A 19351-nucleotide genomic window follows, 5' to 3' on the forward strand; every position below is an offset into this window, starting at 1 on the left:
TGCTTCCTCAAGCAGCTTTTCCAGGATACCCCCCATTGCAACTTTAGTAGGAGTCCACTGAAAGGATCCTATGTTAGGCTGGAAGCAGGTTGGAAATTCCTGATTGGCCTGCCCACCAGGAACATGGTTATTCGCTGGGGAAAGGGAAGGAGGAAGAGCTCCCGGTGTCAGAGATTCCTGAATCCCAGATCTTTGTTGGTGGCACTAAATAGCAATAGGATCACGTGTTACCAAGTGGCAGATGGCCCATAGGATAGATGGGCCGAATGGTGCCCATCAGTTATAGCTGAACAAGATGGAATATGCTGGCACTGCCACTCTCTACCAAGACTTCCAGATACATTGCCAATCCTATTGCACTCCTAGTCACATGGTGGAATAATTATTCCATTGGTAGAATAATTCTTACATCGCTGCAATGTTCAACAGGGCAGTTCTTTAGTGATCACATCCTCACCACGACAGTGAAGCTTGGGCCAGGATCCTCGTGATGATCTAATCCAAATACAAAGTTGGAAACACTTGTATGAACGGTCATTTCTTGTAAACATCCAAAGAAAATCCAGCAAAAACATACAGCAACTGCTCAATCTGAATTGATCCATCTGAACAATTCACTGTTACAAGAGGATGGGAGACTCTTTGGAGGGTTGGTTACTTGTTGGGCAGATGGCCCGTTCCACACTATAAGGATTCTATGAATAAACAAACAAGATCAATTTTCCTCCTCAGGACAAATTCACATTATCATACCTTCCATAGCATGCCCTTCTTCCTTTCTATGGAGAAGTGCCTCTGTCAGGATATTCCTCATTAGTGGTATTGTTTTGTTATTATTTTGTTACTGTGGCACCACAATGTTGTATTATTTTCCTCAATCTTCTCTAATGATATGCAACACGAACCATTTGGTCTCATCCAGATATCAAGCTGTTGTAATGCAGTGACGTGATTAAACAGTGGCAGATTGAGATAGCAGGTCCCTCTCTGAATCACTGATCATTTCTGTTGAAACAGGTCATGAAACTGAATGTCACTGTAGGGCCCTCTCCAATCCTCTCTTTATCACTGAGACACTCCCATTGGGAAAAAGCTGCTCAGCTGACTTGACAGCCCTCATGACCCTTATGAAAAGAATTCTAAGTTAGTCGTAGTTAATCAGAGTTAAAAATTACATGATACTGGGTTATAGCGCAACAGGTTTCTTTGAAATAGTAAGCTTGCAGTTTTCAGATAAACCTGTTGGACTATAACCTGGTGATATTTGACATTGTCCACCCCAGTCACCTCCGGCCCCTCCACATCGAAGTTAATCACGTTTATCCTTGTCTTATTAATAGATATTGTTGTTTCTCCTCCCTGTGTCAGCTCTTTAATTCTCTGATGATGTCCTCGATGTGAAGTTGCACAGAGGAGTATATGGGATTGAAAGAGATTTCTTTTCAAAAACATAACATATTTAAGATGTGGAAACAGGTCAGCTGTAAAATCTGGTGTGAATTTATCTGTGAAAGTTAAATGACTCCAGTGTCTAGAGCAGGATAACGATGCTGGGCAGATCATTTCGGACGGAGATGAGGAGAAATGTCTTCACCCAAGGAACGATGATCTTGTGGAATTATCTGCCACAGAGAGTAGTTGAGTCCAAAACATTGAATGTTTTCAAGAAGGAGATATAGCTCTCGAGTCCCAAGAGATAATAGGAACAGAGGACTGAGTTGGATCATCAGCCATGATCAGGTTGAATGGCGGAGTAGGCTCAAAGGGCTGAATGGCCTACTTCAGCTTAGTTTTCTGGGTGTTTATGACTCCTACCATTCCACATGTTGCCATTCAGCCAGACAGCCTGGACTCCTCTCTATGCCCACTTGATACAGCCCAAAGCAGGACAAGCCAATGACATTGTGCAAAGCTGCCTATCGCCAGCCCACCACATACCTTCCAGCAGCCATGCTGAACCCCCCCACTGTGGAGGAATACTGTGGCAAATCCAGCCATAAGAGGGCTAGGAAGGGAGTACACGAGGGTGGTCAGTTGATTTCAGTCTGACTAACTTGGAATGATTGTTTCTAGGATGCAGAATCTGAACCATGTATAAAACAAGTATAGCCCTTTGTGGTCAGCAGGTTGGTCAAAATACTGAGTGAAGAGTGAACTGCCACAGAATGGGGTCATTATGGCTACTGTCGGGATAGCAGGCATTCAGGTGCTGAATGTGGGGAACACAGCGGTACATAACCATTCACTGAATGGAAGTCTTGGTGGTTCCAATACCTGGGGCTCATGGTGTGGTGGCTCAGTGGTTAGCACTGTTGCCTTACAGGACTCTGGACCCAGGGTTCGATTCCACCCTCAAGCATCCGTCTGTGTGGAGTTTGCACCTTCTTCCTGTGGCTGTGTGGGTGCTCCGGTTTCCTCCCACAATCCAAAGATGTGCAGGTCAGGTAGATGGGCCATGCTAAATTGGAGAGGGTGGATCTAGGTGGGTTGCTCTTTGAAGGGTCAGTGTGAACCCAAAGGGCCTGTTTCCACACAATAGGGATTCTCTGGTATGGGCACTAAGATGCACCACTTGTACCACTGAGTATATGGAATCCCAGGGGGCTCTCTGATCAAGTAGAACACAATGAGCTGCCTCATCCTTGTACAAAGAACTCATCACTTCTCTCTCTATTGCAACGCTGAATATCAGACTGCTGGATATTGCAGACTGCAACTGCTTCATCGTGTTGTGGAGCACTATCACTGTGCTATATGAGACAGACTTCGAAGAGATCTAGCAACTCCAGGCTGGGCATCTTTGAGGCACTGTGGGCAATCAACAGCAGCAGAATTGTACTCCAGTACAATCTGTAAACTCATGGTCTGGCATATTCCGCACTTGGCCATTGCCATCAAGCCAAGGGATTATTCCTGGTTCAATGGAGAGTGCAGGAGAGCATACCAGGAGCAGTACCAGGCATACCTGAAAGTGAGGTATCAACCTGGTGAAGCCACCAAACAGGACTATATGCATGTCAAACGGCATAAACAGTTAGTGATAGGTAGAACTAATCCATTCCAACGCTGTTGTATCAGATCTATGCTCTGCAGTCTTATCATATCCAGTAGCGAATTGTGGTGGACGGTTAAATAAATCACTCGAGGAGGAGGAGGCTCCACAAATATAGAATGATAGAAGAGCCCAGCATATCAGTGTGAAAGATAAGGCCTAAGCCTTTGCAGCAATCTTCAGCCCGAAGGGCTGAGTGGATGATGCATCTTGGCCTCCTCCAATGATCCCTAGCATTACAGATACCAGCCTTCAGCTAATTCGATTCACTCCACGTGATGTCAAGAAACAGTTGGAAACACTGAATTCTGCAAAGGCTACAGGACCTGACAACATTCCTGCAATGGTACTGAAGACTTGAACTCCAGCACTGGCCGCTCCCCTAGCCAGCTGTTCCAGTCCAGCTGACAATGTGGACAATTGCCCAGGTATGTCTTGTACATAAAAAGCAGGACAAATCCAGCCTGGCCAATTATGTCCCATCAGTCTCAGAGTGACATCAAAGCTGCATTTGACTGTATGTGGCATCAAGGAACCCTGGCAAAACTGGAATCAGTGGGTATCGGGGGCAAACTCTTCAGTGGTTGGAGTCATACCTGACACATAGGAAAATGGTCGTGGTTGTTGGAGGTCAGCCACCTCAGCTCCAAGCTATCTCTGCAGGAGTTCCTCAGGGTGTCCTCAGCCCAACCATCTTTAGCTGCTTCATAAATGACCTTGCTTCCATTTTCACTGATGGTTGCACAATGTTCAGCATCATTTGTGCACTCCTCAGATACAGAAGCAGTTCATGTTGAACAGCAACAAGATCTGGATAATATCCAAGCTTGGGTTGATAGTGGCAAGTAACATTTGTGCCACACAAGTGCCAAATGATAATTATCTCCAATAAATGACAACTTAATCATCACCCTTTGACATTCAATGGTGTTACCATCAGTGAATTCCCCACTACAACATCCTGAGGATTACCATTGACCAGAAACTCAACTAGACTCACTACATAAACGCAGAGGCTACAAGAGTATGTCAGAGACTGCAGCAAGCAACTCATGTCTTGATTCAACAAAGCCTGTCAACCATCTACAAGGCCCAAGTTAGGAGTGTGATGGAATACTCCCCACTTGCCTGGATGGGTGCAGCTCCAACAACATTTGACACCATTCAGGACAAAGCAGTCTATTTGATTGGCACCACAGCCACCACTAATGCTCAATAGCAGCAGTCCGTATTGTCTACAAGATGCAAGGCAGAAATTCACCAAAACTCCTTGGTTAGCACCTTCCAAATTCATGACCACTTCCATCTTTTAAGAGTAGCAGATCTCATGAAAACATCACCACTTGCAAGTTCCCCTCCAAGCGATCCTGGCTTGGAAATAATCACCATTCCTCCACCATCACTGGGTCAAAATCTCGAAGGACATTGTTGGTCTATTTAGATTATATGGACTGCAACGGTTCCAAAAGACAGCTCATCATCACCTTCTTGAGGGAGAAGAGCGACGGGCAATAAGCGCTGACTCAGCCAGTGAAGACCACAACTCACACCTTCATAAAAAAAAACATTCTGCAATGATCCTAATACAAAGAATCTGCTCTCAGTCTGCAGGTCAGGTGGCATCATTCTGTTAGCACCTCCTTTCGTAAAGCACAGATGTGCTGCTCCTGGTTTACAGAGTAGTCAGAGAAATACCTCTACTAGATCCGAGATGGATAAGAGCTTCTTAACAAAGAACCAAGAACAAAGAAAATTTACAGCCCAGGAACAGGCCCTTCAGCCCTCTAAGCCTGAGATTATCCAAATCTACTGTCTAAACCTGTCCCCCAATCCATAAGCATCTGTATCCCTCTGCTCCCCACCTACTCATGCATCTGTCTAGGCGCATCTTAAATGAATCTATCATGCCTGCTTCTACTACCTCTACTGGCAACATGTTCCAGGCACCTACCACTCTCTGTGTAAAGTACTTGCTGCGTGTATCCCCCTTAAACTTTTCACTTCTGACCTTGAAAGTATGACCTCTCATTATTGAATCCTTAAAAGGTTATCTCTATCTACCCAGTCTATACCTGTCATGATTTTGTAGACCTCAATCAGGTCCCCCCCCCCATGTCCTTTTTTCTAATGAAAACAATCCTAACCTACTCAACCCCTTTTCATAGCTAACACCTTCCATACCAGACAACATCCTCGTAACCCTTCTCTGCACCCTCTCCAAAGCATCCACATTCTTTTGGTAATGTGGCAACCAGAATTGTACGCAGTATTCTAAATGCAGCTGAACAAATGTCTTGTACAATTTTAACATGACTTGCCAGCTCTTACACTCAATACCCCGTCCAATGAAGGCAAGCATACCATATGCCTTCTTGACCACTCTATCCACCTGTGCAGCAACCTTCAGGGTACAATGGACCTGAACTCCCAGATCTCTCTGCTCATTAACTTTTACTGAATAAGTCGCTCTAGAATTAGCCTTCCCAAAATGCATCACCTCACGTTCTACTGGATTGAACTCCATCTGCCATTTCTCTGCCCAACTCTCCAGTATATCTATATTCTCCTGTACTCTTTGATAGTCCTCTATGCTTTCTGCTACTCCACCAATCTTCATGTCATCTGCAAACTTGCTGATCATACCAACAGTGCCCTCTTCCAGATTGTTTATATATATCACAAACAACAGTGGCCCCAACACTGACTCCCGTGGAACACCACTGGTCACCTTTCTCCATTTTGAGAAACTCCCTTCAACTACTACTCTCTGTCTTCTGTTGCTCAACAAGTTCTTTATCCACCTGCTAGAACACCCTGCAAATTATGTGATTTCACTTTCTCCATTAGTTTACCATGGGGAACCTTATCAAATGCCTTACTAAAGTCTATGTATATGATATATACAGCCCTTCCTTCATGTATCAACTTGGTCACTTCCTCAAAGAACTCTATTAAGTTGGCTAGGCACGACCTCCCCTGCACATGTTGTCAATCGTGGATAGACCCATTCTTTTCCAAATATAAATAGATTTATCCCTCAGTACCTTCTCCAGCATCTTTCCCACCACTGACGTCAGACTCACTGGTCTGTAGTTACCCGGAATATCCCTACTATCCTTCTTGTACAGGGAGACAACATGAGCAACCTTCCAGTCCTCTGGCACATGATTTGTGTTTTGGGATGCTACAAAGATATCTGTCAGGGCCCCAGCTATTTCCTCTCTTGCCTTCCTCAGCAACCTAGGATAGATCCCATCCGGTCCTGGGGATTTGTCCACCTTAATAATCTCTAACCTACCCAACACATCATAGCCACGTCTTTATCAATGATTGCTTAACTATTTGAAACAGTGACTAACATCATATGTCATGAGAATGGAGGAGACTGAATGCTAAGTGGGCAGCTCTTAAACCTGCTTCAGGATCAATTTGCAGTAAGTCCGTGTTAGTTTGCAAATAGCTGTAATGTATTTTTTAAAATTTCACTTTATATTTCTTTCACATGGCCAGCATAGTGTTCTCCTTGACCAATGAGGGAGACACTGCACTGTTAGGGTTCCAGTAGGATCATAGAATCCCTCTAGCATGGAAGTAACTCTTCAATCCATTAGTCCACTCCAAAGTACATCCAGAGAGCATCCCACCCAGACCCACTAACCCCCCCCTCCCCACCCCCCCGTACCCTTACCCTGTAACCCTGCTTTTCCCATGGCTAATCCACCTAGTTTGCATATTCCTGGACACTGCGGGGCAACTTACCATGGTCAATCCACCTAACCTGCATATCTTTGGACTGTGGGATGAAACCAGAAGACGCAGAGGAAACACACATGGACGTGGGGAGAATGAGCAAACTGAAGGTCTGGTTCAAGTCTCACCTGATCCAGAGATCCAAAGTAGCATCTCTGAGCAGGTTAATTGGAAAATATCTACCCATGGGAACCCAGTCCGAAGTGTTTGTTGACTCTGTGACATGTTGTTAACATGACTGGACCAGTAATCCAGAGGACAGGGGTCCCTACTCCAGCACCTAAGAGAATTTAAATTCAATTAATAAAATCCGTTAAGTGAAGGCACTTTCAGTAATGGTGACTATGATAACTATCATTGCTCACTGTGAAACAAAAAGCCATCTGATTCAACTTAAAAGGTTTCAGGAAAGATTTACAAGGATGACAATAGACAATAGGTGCAGGAATAGGCCCTTCGAGCCAGTACCAAAGTTGGAGGATTTGAGCTCCGGGGACAGGCTGAACAGGCTGGGGCTATTTTCCCTGGAGCGTCAGAGACTGAGGGGTGACCTTATAAAGGTTTATAAAGTCATGAGGGGCATGAATAGGATAAATAGCCAAGGTCGTTTCCCTGGGGTGGGGGAGTTTAGAACTAAAGGGCACAGATTAAGTGTGAGAGGGGGGGAAAGATATAAAAGGGAACTAAGGGGCAACCTTTTCATGCAGAGGGTGGTGCATGTATGGAATGGGCTGCCAGAGGAAGTGGTGAAGGCTGGTACAATTGCCACATTTAAAAGGCATCTAGAGGGGTATATGAATAGAACAAATTTAGAGGGATCCGGGCCAAATGCTGACAAGTGGGACTAGATTAGGCTAGGATATCTGGTCAGCATGGACGAGTTGCACTGAAGGGTCTGTTTCTGTACTGTACATCTCTACAACTCCATGACTCCACAACCAATGTCCAGAAAGAGAATCTATCATGACGGTTGCAATTGAACAACATAATAATTTATTGGGTGTTCTATGATTTAATAATATTTTTATTAAGAAATATATCAACTGACTTACTGTGAGTGCTGCCATATGGGAGCTCATTATTCTACACATGACGTGCCATAGAAAGGTCTAGTGGCAGCATTCTATTGTCACTCTGGTATGCAGCAACATTCACTCCATATTGAAGTGAGCCTATGATAAGATGCATGACCTGACCAGCTGGTTGAGAGGCAACATCCTATGGACACTTCTTGAAGCTATTGGGTACAATAAAAGGAATGCACAGCTGGACTCGGAGAAGTTAAGTGGTATTTTATACTCAATAAAGATTGAAAATTATGAGCACACAGACTGTGAGGCAAGCTCTTGTATCTCTGTGGCAGTGCCCTTACCTCTCAACCAGGAGGTCTGTGTTCAAGTTGTACTTGCTCCAAATGTGTGTCACAGCATATCCAAAAAGATTAATAGAACCCCTACAGTGCGGAAATAGACCATTTGACCCATAGAGTCTGCACTGGCCTTCAAAAGGACATTCCACCCACACCCTTTCCTATCTCTGTATTTCCTACGGCCAGTTTACGTCATCTACACAGTCCAGGAAACTACAAGGCAATTTAGCATGGCCAGTCCATCTAACCTGTACATCTTTACACCGTGGGAAGAAACTAAAGCACCCAGAGGAAACCCACATAGACACAGGAAGAATGTGCAAACTCTGTACAGTCACCTGAGGGTGGAGTCGAACCTGGGCCCCTGGTGCTGTAAGGCAGCAGTGCTAACCACTGAGCCACCGTGCCAGTTAGTAACATAGCATCAGAGAGAACTTTCTGCACACGGGTTGTATGTAGTAGTTCTGCAAATTACAACATTCTTGACGTTCAGACCTTCTGACCATTGGCCTTGGTTATGCACACAGAACTGCTCCCCACTGGGCATAAATAGTACAATGTGGGCAGAGTTAGTAGGGTGCAAGAAAAATTGAAAGAGAGGAGCGCATGTAGAGAATTGCCTTCCAATAATGTATCTGTGAGATTAGAGCATGGTATATCTCAGCTTATCATGTATGGTAGCAGTTCGTATTGAGTTACAAAAACAGGGTTTATAACTAAGGATGATTCCTGACATTGCTGTGCCCTGAACTGATGTGTCTTAAAACCAACCTCCAAACCACACAATAAGAGAATTCTCATGCCTTTGTGACCCATAAAGCTCCGCTTGCTTAAGCATCAATGTGCAGCAAAGAGTATTCCACTGTGATTGTCATGTATAGGGGAGCTAAGGGCTCTGGGGAGATCACTTACTGAGAATAACTGGCACAGTCAGAGTGGATCACCATAACCTCTGGCAGTCTTCCTGGTGCTGATTCAGTTTAATTTGCATACGAGGATGTTTCCAGCAGGAATTGAGAGAAGAAACTGGGCCTGCGAGGAAAGCAAGTCAGTAATGTGTTGGACCTAATAGCTGTCAATGTGAACGCTGCTTAGTGCTGTTTCTTTCCAACAGGCATAATCCCCGGACATTGGTGCTGGTGGACAGTGATGAGGAATCTTCAAGTGCTGGGTCTTCAGATGAAGAGGACGTGCCTTCAGCAGAACCACAAGGTGTCGAGAAACTCGGTCCGCCTGGTGCAGAGGGGTAATTGGGGATTTTCCTCATTGTCTCGGAGATTTTTGTATGAAGGACTTCTGCGAATGTGTCGCGGTGCTCCTCAAACAACATGGGTCACCTTCTTGAGCTTTGTTTTAATAGAACCAGGTATAATTTATAAGTTTAAAACACCAGATTGCCTCGGTTCCAGAGCATGGATGTTAATACCATTAGAAAGGCTATTAAATTTATATGTTCAAATGCTGGCTATCACCATTAACTCTCACATGGCAACAGGGCAGAAAGATCTGATCTAGTTATAGCCATAAGAATCACAAAGGCTTTACATTAACTGCATGAGCCCTTATTATTTTATACTTTAAGAATGTCACTTGTGCACAAGGTCATATTTCAGAAGGAATGGACTCTTGTGATTAAGATGATTGTGGAAATAGCTTCAGCCTCACCCCTGTGGACATCTCAACTATTAGGGCTCACAAATCTTAACTTTAATCTGTCTCAATCTTCAAGAGTGGGAAATATATTTGCAAGAGGGATGTGCGAACAGGACCATAGAACCATAATAGACAGAAGCCAAATAAGGCCATTCAGCCCATTGAGTCTCCTCTGTGATTCAATCAAGGTTCATGTGTTCCTCAACCCAATCTCCTGTCTTCTCTCCTTGACCCTCAATGCCCTTACTAATCAAGTACCTATCTATTGATGTCTTAATGATATTCAATGACTTGGCCTCCACAGCCTTCCGCAGCACTGAGTTCCACAGATTCCCCACCCTCTAGTTGAAGAAATTCCTCCTCGTCCCAGTTCTAAGGATTCGTCCTTTTAATTCGAGGCTGTGCCCTCGGGTCATAGTTTCTCCTACTGGCGGAAACATCTTCCCCACATCCGCTCTATCCAGGTCCCTCGGTATCCTGTAAGTTTCAATCAGATTTCCCCTTATCCTTCTGAATTCCATCATCCTGTCCCCTCATTATTAATTGCTGGGAAGGACTGGGAGCAGGACGGGATCTGAAGGGGAATTAACTGGAAGTTGTCGGTGGGGGGCAGGGGGGATGGTGTTTGGTGATGAACAAGTCACGGGAGATTGAGCAAACAAAATAAAACCCTTGTGAAACAAGACTTCCTTGTCCTTCCAGGTTTGCAGCAGGGAGCAGCACCAGCAGAAAGATCCTTCGCTTTGTGGATAAGATTGCCAAATCGAAATACTTTCAAAAAGCCACAGAGAATGAATTCATCAAGAAGAAAATAGAGGAGATGTCGAACACTCCACTTCTCCTGACTGTTGAGGTTCAGGAGCTGGCAGGAGCGCTGGCTGTCAACATTCCACCACCCCCTACCGATCGTATATGGTATGTCCCATCCTGTTGTATACTGGTCCAACAATGAATGTAAAGGAGAACAGAGTCTTTGCTCAGCAAAACAATCATTGGCAACAGTGAATGAATCACTCGATTACAGCCCGCACCAGTCATACCTACCAGAGCAATTCACAACCGTTTACATTGACAAATAAAGACTAGCACCAGTACTATCCCAAAAGCTATGAGGGATTCTATGAGCAAACCTGTTTATTAGAAACAGCAGTGCCACCTAGTTGGGCTGAAATGGCACTTTCTCACCCAACAAATAGGAAGCAGAAATTATTATTCAAGCCGAGTAGCTTTTTGATGCTGTTTTCAGCCATGCCACCTTTAGATTAGATTAGATTAGATTACTTACAGTATGGAAACAGGCCCTTCGGCCCAACAAGTCCACACCGACCCACCGAAGCGCAACCCACCCATACCCTTACATTTACCCCTTACCTAACACTACGAGCGATTTAGCATGGCCAATTCACCTGACCCGCACATCTTTGGACTGTGGGAGGAAACCGGAGCACCCGGAGGAAACCCTCGCAGACACGGGGAGAATGTGCAAACTCCACACAGTCAGTCGCCTGAGTCGGGAACTTGCACATTTAGCAGTAAATTTTTTCCAACAATCCTTTTCACTTGGAACTGGTGAAGCAAGGCAACACAACAGGCGCCACAACAATAAAGTTGTGTGGTACAGGGCCTTTGACCTATTGAGCATCTCCCCTCTCCTAGATAGCATGTCTGAAACTTGTCAGAGAGAAGCCGACAAGCCACTGCCAGACCTGTCTGACCTTCAAATCTCAGACTCCAGTCCTATGGTCAGTTAATCACTGTAACTCTTCAAAAACATCAAAACCCCCTTGTTTTACAGACATAGTCTTCACAGCCACACGTATTTTAATTCCTAAACATATTGCACATCATTTTGCTTCCTGACTTTATGATTGAGGTCTACTGTCCACGTGGATAGACCGTCAATCTCCTGTCCCACGCCATTGCCCAGCCACAATTTCCTTTTTTCTCTCCCCTAGCAATCAAAGAGCATCCATGGTGCCCTCTTTGTTTCAGCTGGTGAAATGGTAAAACCATTTCCTTTCCCTCCTGTCCTGACTACTTGGTTTGGCTTTGAGAAGTCCCATTTGAACTACCTCTCTCTTCCCTGTAGAACACGTGACCGAGAATGAAAGACTCATCAAACAATGGTCAGTGTGAACCTTGGCTTGTACTCTGATCTCTGATCTCTGACCTCAGTCCAAGGTCAACAACTCAAATACTCCAGCAATGAAGCTTAACATCACCAGCCCTGATGATCAAAACAGGGGAAATGCATAAATTAATTCTATTCCATATGCCTGACACAGAGGCAAATCGAAAAGATGTTTTATTCATGGATCATGAATATTTAAAGAAAAGCTGAATCACTTCTCACACATTCAGTTGTTCTGTTGTGTATCCTGACTACAGGGATGACTAAGCTGACAGGAAAGTGCCAGTTTAAAAATTCATTTGCTAATTGGCATCAAGAAATTGTATTGAAGAGTTAGTGGCTGCAAAACTCAATAACACACTAAAAGCAAGGATTAAGATGAGTAAATTAATCGACACCCATCTTTACCAAAGCACTTGGAACTCACCACTAAACTTTTTAATGACTTTATTTTGCTTGCAAGCTGGCTTTTGTTACCTCAGAGTCATAGCATCATAGAGATGTACAGCACGGAAACATACCCTTCGGTCCAAAACATCCATGCTGATCATTAATCTAGTCCCAATTGCCAGCATTTGGCCCATATCCCTCTAAACCCTTCCTATTCATGTACACATCCAGATCTCTTTTAAATGTTGTAATTATACCAGCCTCCACCACTTCCTCTGGCAGCTCGTTCCATACACGCACCACCTTCTGTGTGAAAAAGTTACTTCTTAGTTCCTTTTTAAATCTTTCACCTCTTACCTTAAGCCTATGCCCTCTAGTTTTGGACTCTCCCATCCCATGGAAAATACCTTGACTATTCACCCTGTCCATGCCCCTCTTAATTTTATAAACCTCGATTAGGTTATGCCTCAGACTCCGGCACAAATAGCCCCAGCCTCTACCTGTAGCTCAAACCCTCCAATCCTGGCAACATCCTTGTAAATCTATCTCGAACTGCCCTCAAACTGGATGGCCTGCCAAGCCATTTCACATCAGGGTGGGTCTGGAGTCACGTGTAAGATAGAGTAGGTAAGGATGGCAGAGTTTAGTGAGCCAGGCCAGTCCTCATGACAATCAATGACAGTTAGCATCGTCAACATCACTGACAGCAGCTTTACATTCCTGCCTTGTTAATCACATATACGTTTAACCAGCTGCAGTGGTGTCATTTGAACACATGGACCCAACCACTAACCTGAGCCTCAGGGTTATCTAATCCAGTGACTTGGCTACTACGTTACCATCTCCCCCACCCTAGATTGGGTAACATCATGATAGGCTAGCACCATTTAAAGTGGAGGTGCGTCTGGGCTTCAGTAAGTAATGGAATGGATTGAAGGACTAACTGTGAGCTGGAAAAGTACTGACTGTTGGAAGAGAGAGTGGGCTCCAATATTGTCCACTGAGGAGTGAGAAGGTGTAAAGGAGAAAAGATGTGTGTATCTACATGGAATCAGAGTGCCCACCAGATACTGTCTTCGAAAGCACTGGGAGCTGATAGCTGTGACAGTCAATGTCAGGATCGAACTCAGGACTTAGATACATTTTTGATTTGATTTATTATATTATCACACCTACCTAGATATAGTGCAAGGTTTTGTTTTGTGTGCAGTACAGGCAGATCATACCACACAGAGCGAAGAATACAAGGTTACTCCTGCAAAGGAGGTGCACAAAAAGCAAAATCAACTTTAGATTTGAAAGTGCTGCAAGAAGCACATTGATCTCACATGAGTGGTCACAGTCAGGAGGGACATATTCAAATTCCACACATACCACAACCTCCCATGTTCAATTCATATCACAACCATCACCAATCGCAGCTGAACATTTTGAACCTCACCCTCACATAGTTAGTCCCCAAGTATACCTTGCACCCATAGCCTGTACATCACCTGAATGCCTGGCACCACTCTCACTGATACATGGGGCACCAGGCAGCAGCCAGCTGGGGGCAGGGGTGACAGATTCTCCGACACCCCTGGAGGAGAGAGTGCTTGCTACCTCTAGGGTGGTAATGACAGAATCGGTGACAGTAATGTTGAAACCACTGAAGATGATGGTTTACTTATCCCTGAGCCAGCTCCTCACTTTCCACTTCCCAATCCCCAAATCTCTTCCCATATGTAAGCTGCTCACTGCCTATATATTCATCCCATGCTTTAGAAAGGACATCACAAAACATACAGCAAGCAATCAGGCTGTTTCTGTCCAGTCCATGTCCGTGTGTATGCACCGCCTCCCCCCCTCCCCAAAAAAAACCCTCCTCATCTAAACCTATCATTATTACTCTTTCACCCTGAGAGACCGTTCTCTAAACGGCCTTGATATGGAACGCTTCAACCATTCCTTGAGTAGCATGTTCCATATTCTAACCAATCTTCAGGTGAAGAAGATTCTTCAATGGGATTTCCTGGTGACTATCCTATGTTAATAGGCCCCTCTTCTCATCTCAGGATTAAGATTGTAAGGAAACTGACTTAATAACAGACTGGAGCCATGGGAGAATGATGGAGTTGGAAGCCAGGATATAGAGTCTGGAGCAGGGACAGAATGGTTTCACTCTTCCCAATATTGGAGGGGCTTCTGCTCTACCATTATTCAGGTCAACAGTTTGAGTGGATAATTAGTAGGCAATTGTATCATGTTTTGTATGGTTTGATGCATAAGATTAACTTGTTGGTTGTTTTATGGTTTTCAGTTCATCATTGTGGACAAGAGGTCAATAATGCAAGGAAGGTAAAAAATGAACTACCATTGAATGGGAAAGAGGGGTTTGTATTCACAAGTACTGCAGTCTGATCACAGACAGCCTAACTAGAAAGGGAATTTGTTGGTTCCACATTCTCCTTTGCTTCCTGCTCCTTCTCTGCTTCTTGCCATTTACATTTGGGCCAGAACTGTGCCCCCTGATGCTGTGGCTATACAAAAGATTGTAAACTATATAAGTTGTACAAGTTGTATAAGTCATTGGTGAGACTGCACTTGGAGTATTGTGTACAGTTTTGGTCACCCTGTTATAAGAAAGACATAGTTAAACTGGAGAGAGTGTAAAGAAGATTTACGAGGATGTTTCCAGGTCTAGTAGGCCTGAGTTATAGGGAGAGGTTGACCAGGATAGGACGTTATTCCTTGGAACGTAGGAGAATGAGGGGTGACCTTATTGAGGTGTATAAAATCATGGGGGACATAGATAGCATGAACGCATATGGTCCTTTTTACCAGGGATGAGGAATTGAAAACTGAAGAGTTTAAGGTGAGAGGGGAAAGATTTAAGAAGGACCTGAGGGGCAACTTCTTCACACAGAGAGTAGCGAGTATATGCAGTGGGTTGCCAGAGAAAGTGGTTGAGGCAGGTACAACAGCAATATTTTAAAAGTATTTGGATAGGTACATGAATGGGAAGGATATAGAGGCATATGGACCAAGTGTCGGCAATTGGAACTAGCTGAGTGGGCACCATGGTCAGCATGGACCACTTTGGGCCGAAGGGCCTGTTTCCATGCTGTATTACTCTATGACTCCATGACTTAATAAGTATTGGAGCATGCTACAATTATACAATTGCTAGGCAAATCACCATCTTCAATTAAGGCTAACTTTAACCATGATGATTCATTACCATTGCTGAATCCCCAATATCAACATCCTGGGGGTTACCATTGACAGAAACCAGACTTGCCACATAAATACTGTGGCTCCAACAAAAAGTCAGGGACTAGGAATCTGCAGTGGGTAACTCACCTCCTGATTCCCCAAAGCTTGTCTCTAATCCCAAGGACTGCAGCGGTCTGCAAAAACTCAGGGTCCAGATCCACATTGGCTGACAACACTGGACATTTCTCCTCACACACATACTCAGTAGCTGTTCCTGGAGTAAAGGTACAGTTAACCCTTTACTACACAAGGAATAGCTTAGTTTCAGTGCAAGCAGTCATCTTGGAACCATTTCAACCCCAAATTGTCTGCTAATCTCCTCCAAATAGTTACAGGTTGGCCATTAGATGACCAACGAGCACAAGTTGAGGTAACAGGGAGTCCCAGTGAGTGACCTGTTGAACTCACCACCACTTCCATAGTTTCCAATCACCCAGAAAAAGCTTTGAACAATGCTACTGGTGGCAGTTCCCTGGCAAATGTAACATATGTCCTTATGCTGAAGTTGTGTTTTCAACCCTGAATCTTTCTGGGCCTGGGAAGGTCAATAAATCACTAAGCACCTTCAATTGAAAGTGACTGGGTACTAGCTGCAGCTCTCTTGTGCTGGGCATCAATATGCCTACAGCAACTGTGTGCAGTCAAATGGAATGGGTGAAATGAATTGAAACGGACTGACCTTGCAAATGAAAAGGCTCGATAGAAACATTAAATAGTAGTGCCCACATTTATTGAGTCAAAGGCATAATTTAAAAAGCAAGAAGTCAGTTTGGGTCAGGCAGTGATTGTTTCGCCAGTTTCAGGAATGAAAGCAATTTGTAAAATGAAATTAGCACATTGAGAAATTGCACTTAAAAATTTATTTGGTTTCAAATTGGTCTGAATTTATGAAAAACGAAAAGCCCAATAAAATACGAAATGCAAACAAATCCTTAAAGCTTTCAATTCTTACTTTAGAATATTATTTACATGGTGATATATTGGAATGTGTGACTGTACAAAGGGATCTGTGTGTCCTTGCACACCAGTCACTGAATGTAGACAGACAAGCAGTTAGGAAGGCCAAGTGGTGTGTTGGTCTTTGTTGCAAAAGGATTTGAGTTCAGAAATAGGGATATCTAACCACAGCTTATCAGGGCCTTATTGAGACTACACCTGGAGTATTGTGTGCAGCGTTGGTCTACTTATCTAAGAAAGCATATACTCGTCAGAGAGAGAATGCAACAAAGGTTACTAGACTGATACCAGGGATTCTGGATTAGTGGTGCTGGAAGAGCACAGCAGTTCAGGGAGCATCCAAGGATGCTGTGATACCAGGGATGGCAGGACTATCCAAGGAGCAGAATTGGTTCAGCTGGTTATGCAGTCACTGGAGTTTGGAAGGATGAGAGCTGATCAGATGGAAACAAATAAAATTGTAACAGGGCTGGACAGACTGGATGCAGTGTGGATGTTTCCCCTGATTGGGCAGTTTCGAACCAGGGGATCATAATCTTGGAATACAGGGTAGAGTATTTGGGACTGAGGTAAGGGAAGATGTCTTCATTCAAAGGGTAGTGAACCTGTCACATTGTCTACCACAGAAAGCTGTGGAGGCCAGATTGCTGGGTATACTGTATTCAAGAGACAGATAAGCGTTTTTTAAGATGTCGGGATATAGAGGGACAAAGCCAGAATTGAGCAAACATGAATCATATTGAATGGCGGAGCAAGCTTAACAGGCTGAATAGCCTCCTCCTGCTCCCAGTTTCCATTTATTTCTATGACATGGGTGCTATCCATGGAGAGGCCTGTAGAAAGTATATGCCCTGAATGGTCTCCAAGAAAGCTGAGAACACAGTTGAAGATTGATGTGAGCAATGCAAGAGATTGGGAGAGAGAGGAGTAGAATGTTAAAAATAGCCTGTTAATGGGTAGAATGAAAGACTCAGAGGAATGTACGGTGAAAGGGGTCAAGAATATTATGGTAATGTCGCAGTGCATTGCCCATGATAACCTGTGACTGGAACCCAAGAGAGAAAGGTTCTGATGAAGCATGCAAAAGTTGATATTGTCAATAGCGTAACCAGTGTTGAGAGTGTGGCGCTGGCAAAGGACAGCCACTCAGGCAGCATCCAAGGAGTAGGAGAATCGACGTTTCAGGCATAAGCCCTTCATCAGGAAGCCATTCCTGATGAAGAGCTTGTGCCCAAAACATCAACCTCCTACTCCTCTGGTGTTGAAAATGTGTTGCTGGAAAAGCGCAGCAGGTCAGGCAGCATCCAAGGAGCAGGAGATTTGACGTTTCGGGCATAAGCCCTTCTTCAGGAATGAGGAAAGTGTGTCCAGCAGCTAAGATAAAAGATAGGGAGGAGGGACTTGGGGGAGGGGCATTGGAGATGCGATAGGTGGAAGGAGGTCAAGGTGAGGGTGATAGGCCGGACTGGGGTGAGGGCGGAGAGGTCAGGAAGAAGATTGCAGGTTAGGAAGGCGGTGCTGAGTTCGAGGGATTTGACTGAGACAAGGTGGGGGGAGGGGAAATGAGGAAACTGGAGAAATCTGAGTTCATCCCTTGTGGTTGGAGGCTTCCTAGGCGGAAGATGAGGCGCTCTTCCTCCAACCGTCGTGTTGCTATGGTCTGGCGATGGAGGAGTCCAAGGACCTGCATGTCCTTGGTGGAGTGGGAGGGGGGGAGTTGAAGTGTTGGGCCATGGGGTGGTTGGGTTGGTTGGTCCGGGTGTCCCAGAGGTGTTCTTTGAAACGCTCCACAAGTAGGTGGCCTGTCTCCCTAATATAGAGGAGGCCACATCGGGTGCAGCGGATGCAATAGACGATGTGTGTGGAGATGCTGGTGAATTTGTTGCGGATATGGAAGGATCCCTTGGGGCCTTGGAGAGATTTCCTAGTTGGGTCCAAATTTTGTTGGTCGGAATGTAGTCCGGAGTCCGTGCGGGATCCTCTGGTGCTCCTCAGATGCTGCCTGACCTGCTGAGCTTTTACAGCACCATACTCTCAACTCTGATCTGCAGCATCTGCCATCCTCACTTTCTCCAAATAGTGTAACCAGCCAATAAATACTTGTTAACTTGTAATGGCATGGTTTCCAGCTCTCATTAAACATGCAGTCCCCAGTCCTGATATTAATATTACTGGTAGAAGATATTCTAAAACAGGGATTGGGTAATCTGGCAGGACAGAAGCTTGTGAATACTGCATGATTTGTTTTAATATCATTAGGTACAGCTTCCGAACTCCACCCCGACTGGAATTTAAGGTACGGCCCAAGCTGGGCGAGCGGGAAGTCACCTTCACACATGTGACTGAGTGGATTGAGAAGAAATTACAGCATGAATTCCAGGTAGGAAATGAACAAACGAAAGGACATGTCCGTCTGATAAAAGAATCCTGACATTTTAAGAGCCTGAGAGTGAAGTGACCTCTGTAATGAAATAATCACTGCAATCTTGCAGCAAGAAAGTAACCATTCAGTACAGCTCATCAATGCCTGCTTGAGGAAACAGTCATCGACTGCATTCGGCCTCTTCATCCTTTCCTCAAACTTTAAATTAGTTGCTCCTTTTCCTATATTAGTATTTATATTCATTTCAAACCCATACAGTTTGTGCAATTTTTGCCCTAACCATCACCTCTGAGAAAAAAAACATTCTTCTAAATATTTATCTTTGCACTTTTGTTGATGACATAATGATTTTGACCACCGTACTGTTCGATAAATCATCCTGATGCCAGGAATGATTGTTATTGACGGTCC

The 19351-nt window shown here is 44.5% G+C and overlaps 1 protein-coding gene across 1 annotated transcript in view; it reads left to right on the forward strand.

Annotated features, from left to right (window-relative positions):
* The window catches only part of tex2l (testis expressed 2, like), a 67607-nt gene that overhangs the window by 46114 nt on the left and 2142 nt on the right, over positions 1-19351 (forward strand). The window contains exons 9-11 of the mRNA XM_060840395.1: positions 9286-9417; positions 10527-10739; positions 18817-18937. Coding sequence (XP_060696378.1) covers positions 9286-9417; positions 10527-10739; positions 18817-18937 — 466 coding nt within the window. The remainder of the gene's footprint in view (positions 1-9285; positions 9418-10526; positions 10740-18816; positions 18938-19351) is intronic.

This window comes from Hemiscyllium ocellatum, chromosome 20 (genome assembly GCF_020745735.1).
Source record: "Hemiscyllium ocellatum isolate sHemOce1 chromosome 20, sHemOce1.pat.X.cur, whole genome shotgun sequence".
NCBI lineage: Eukaryota > Metazoa > Chordata > Chondrichthyes > Orectolobiformes > Hemiscylliidae > Hemiscyllium > Hemiscyllium ocellatum.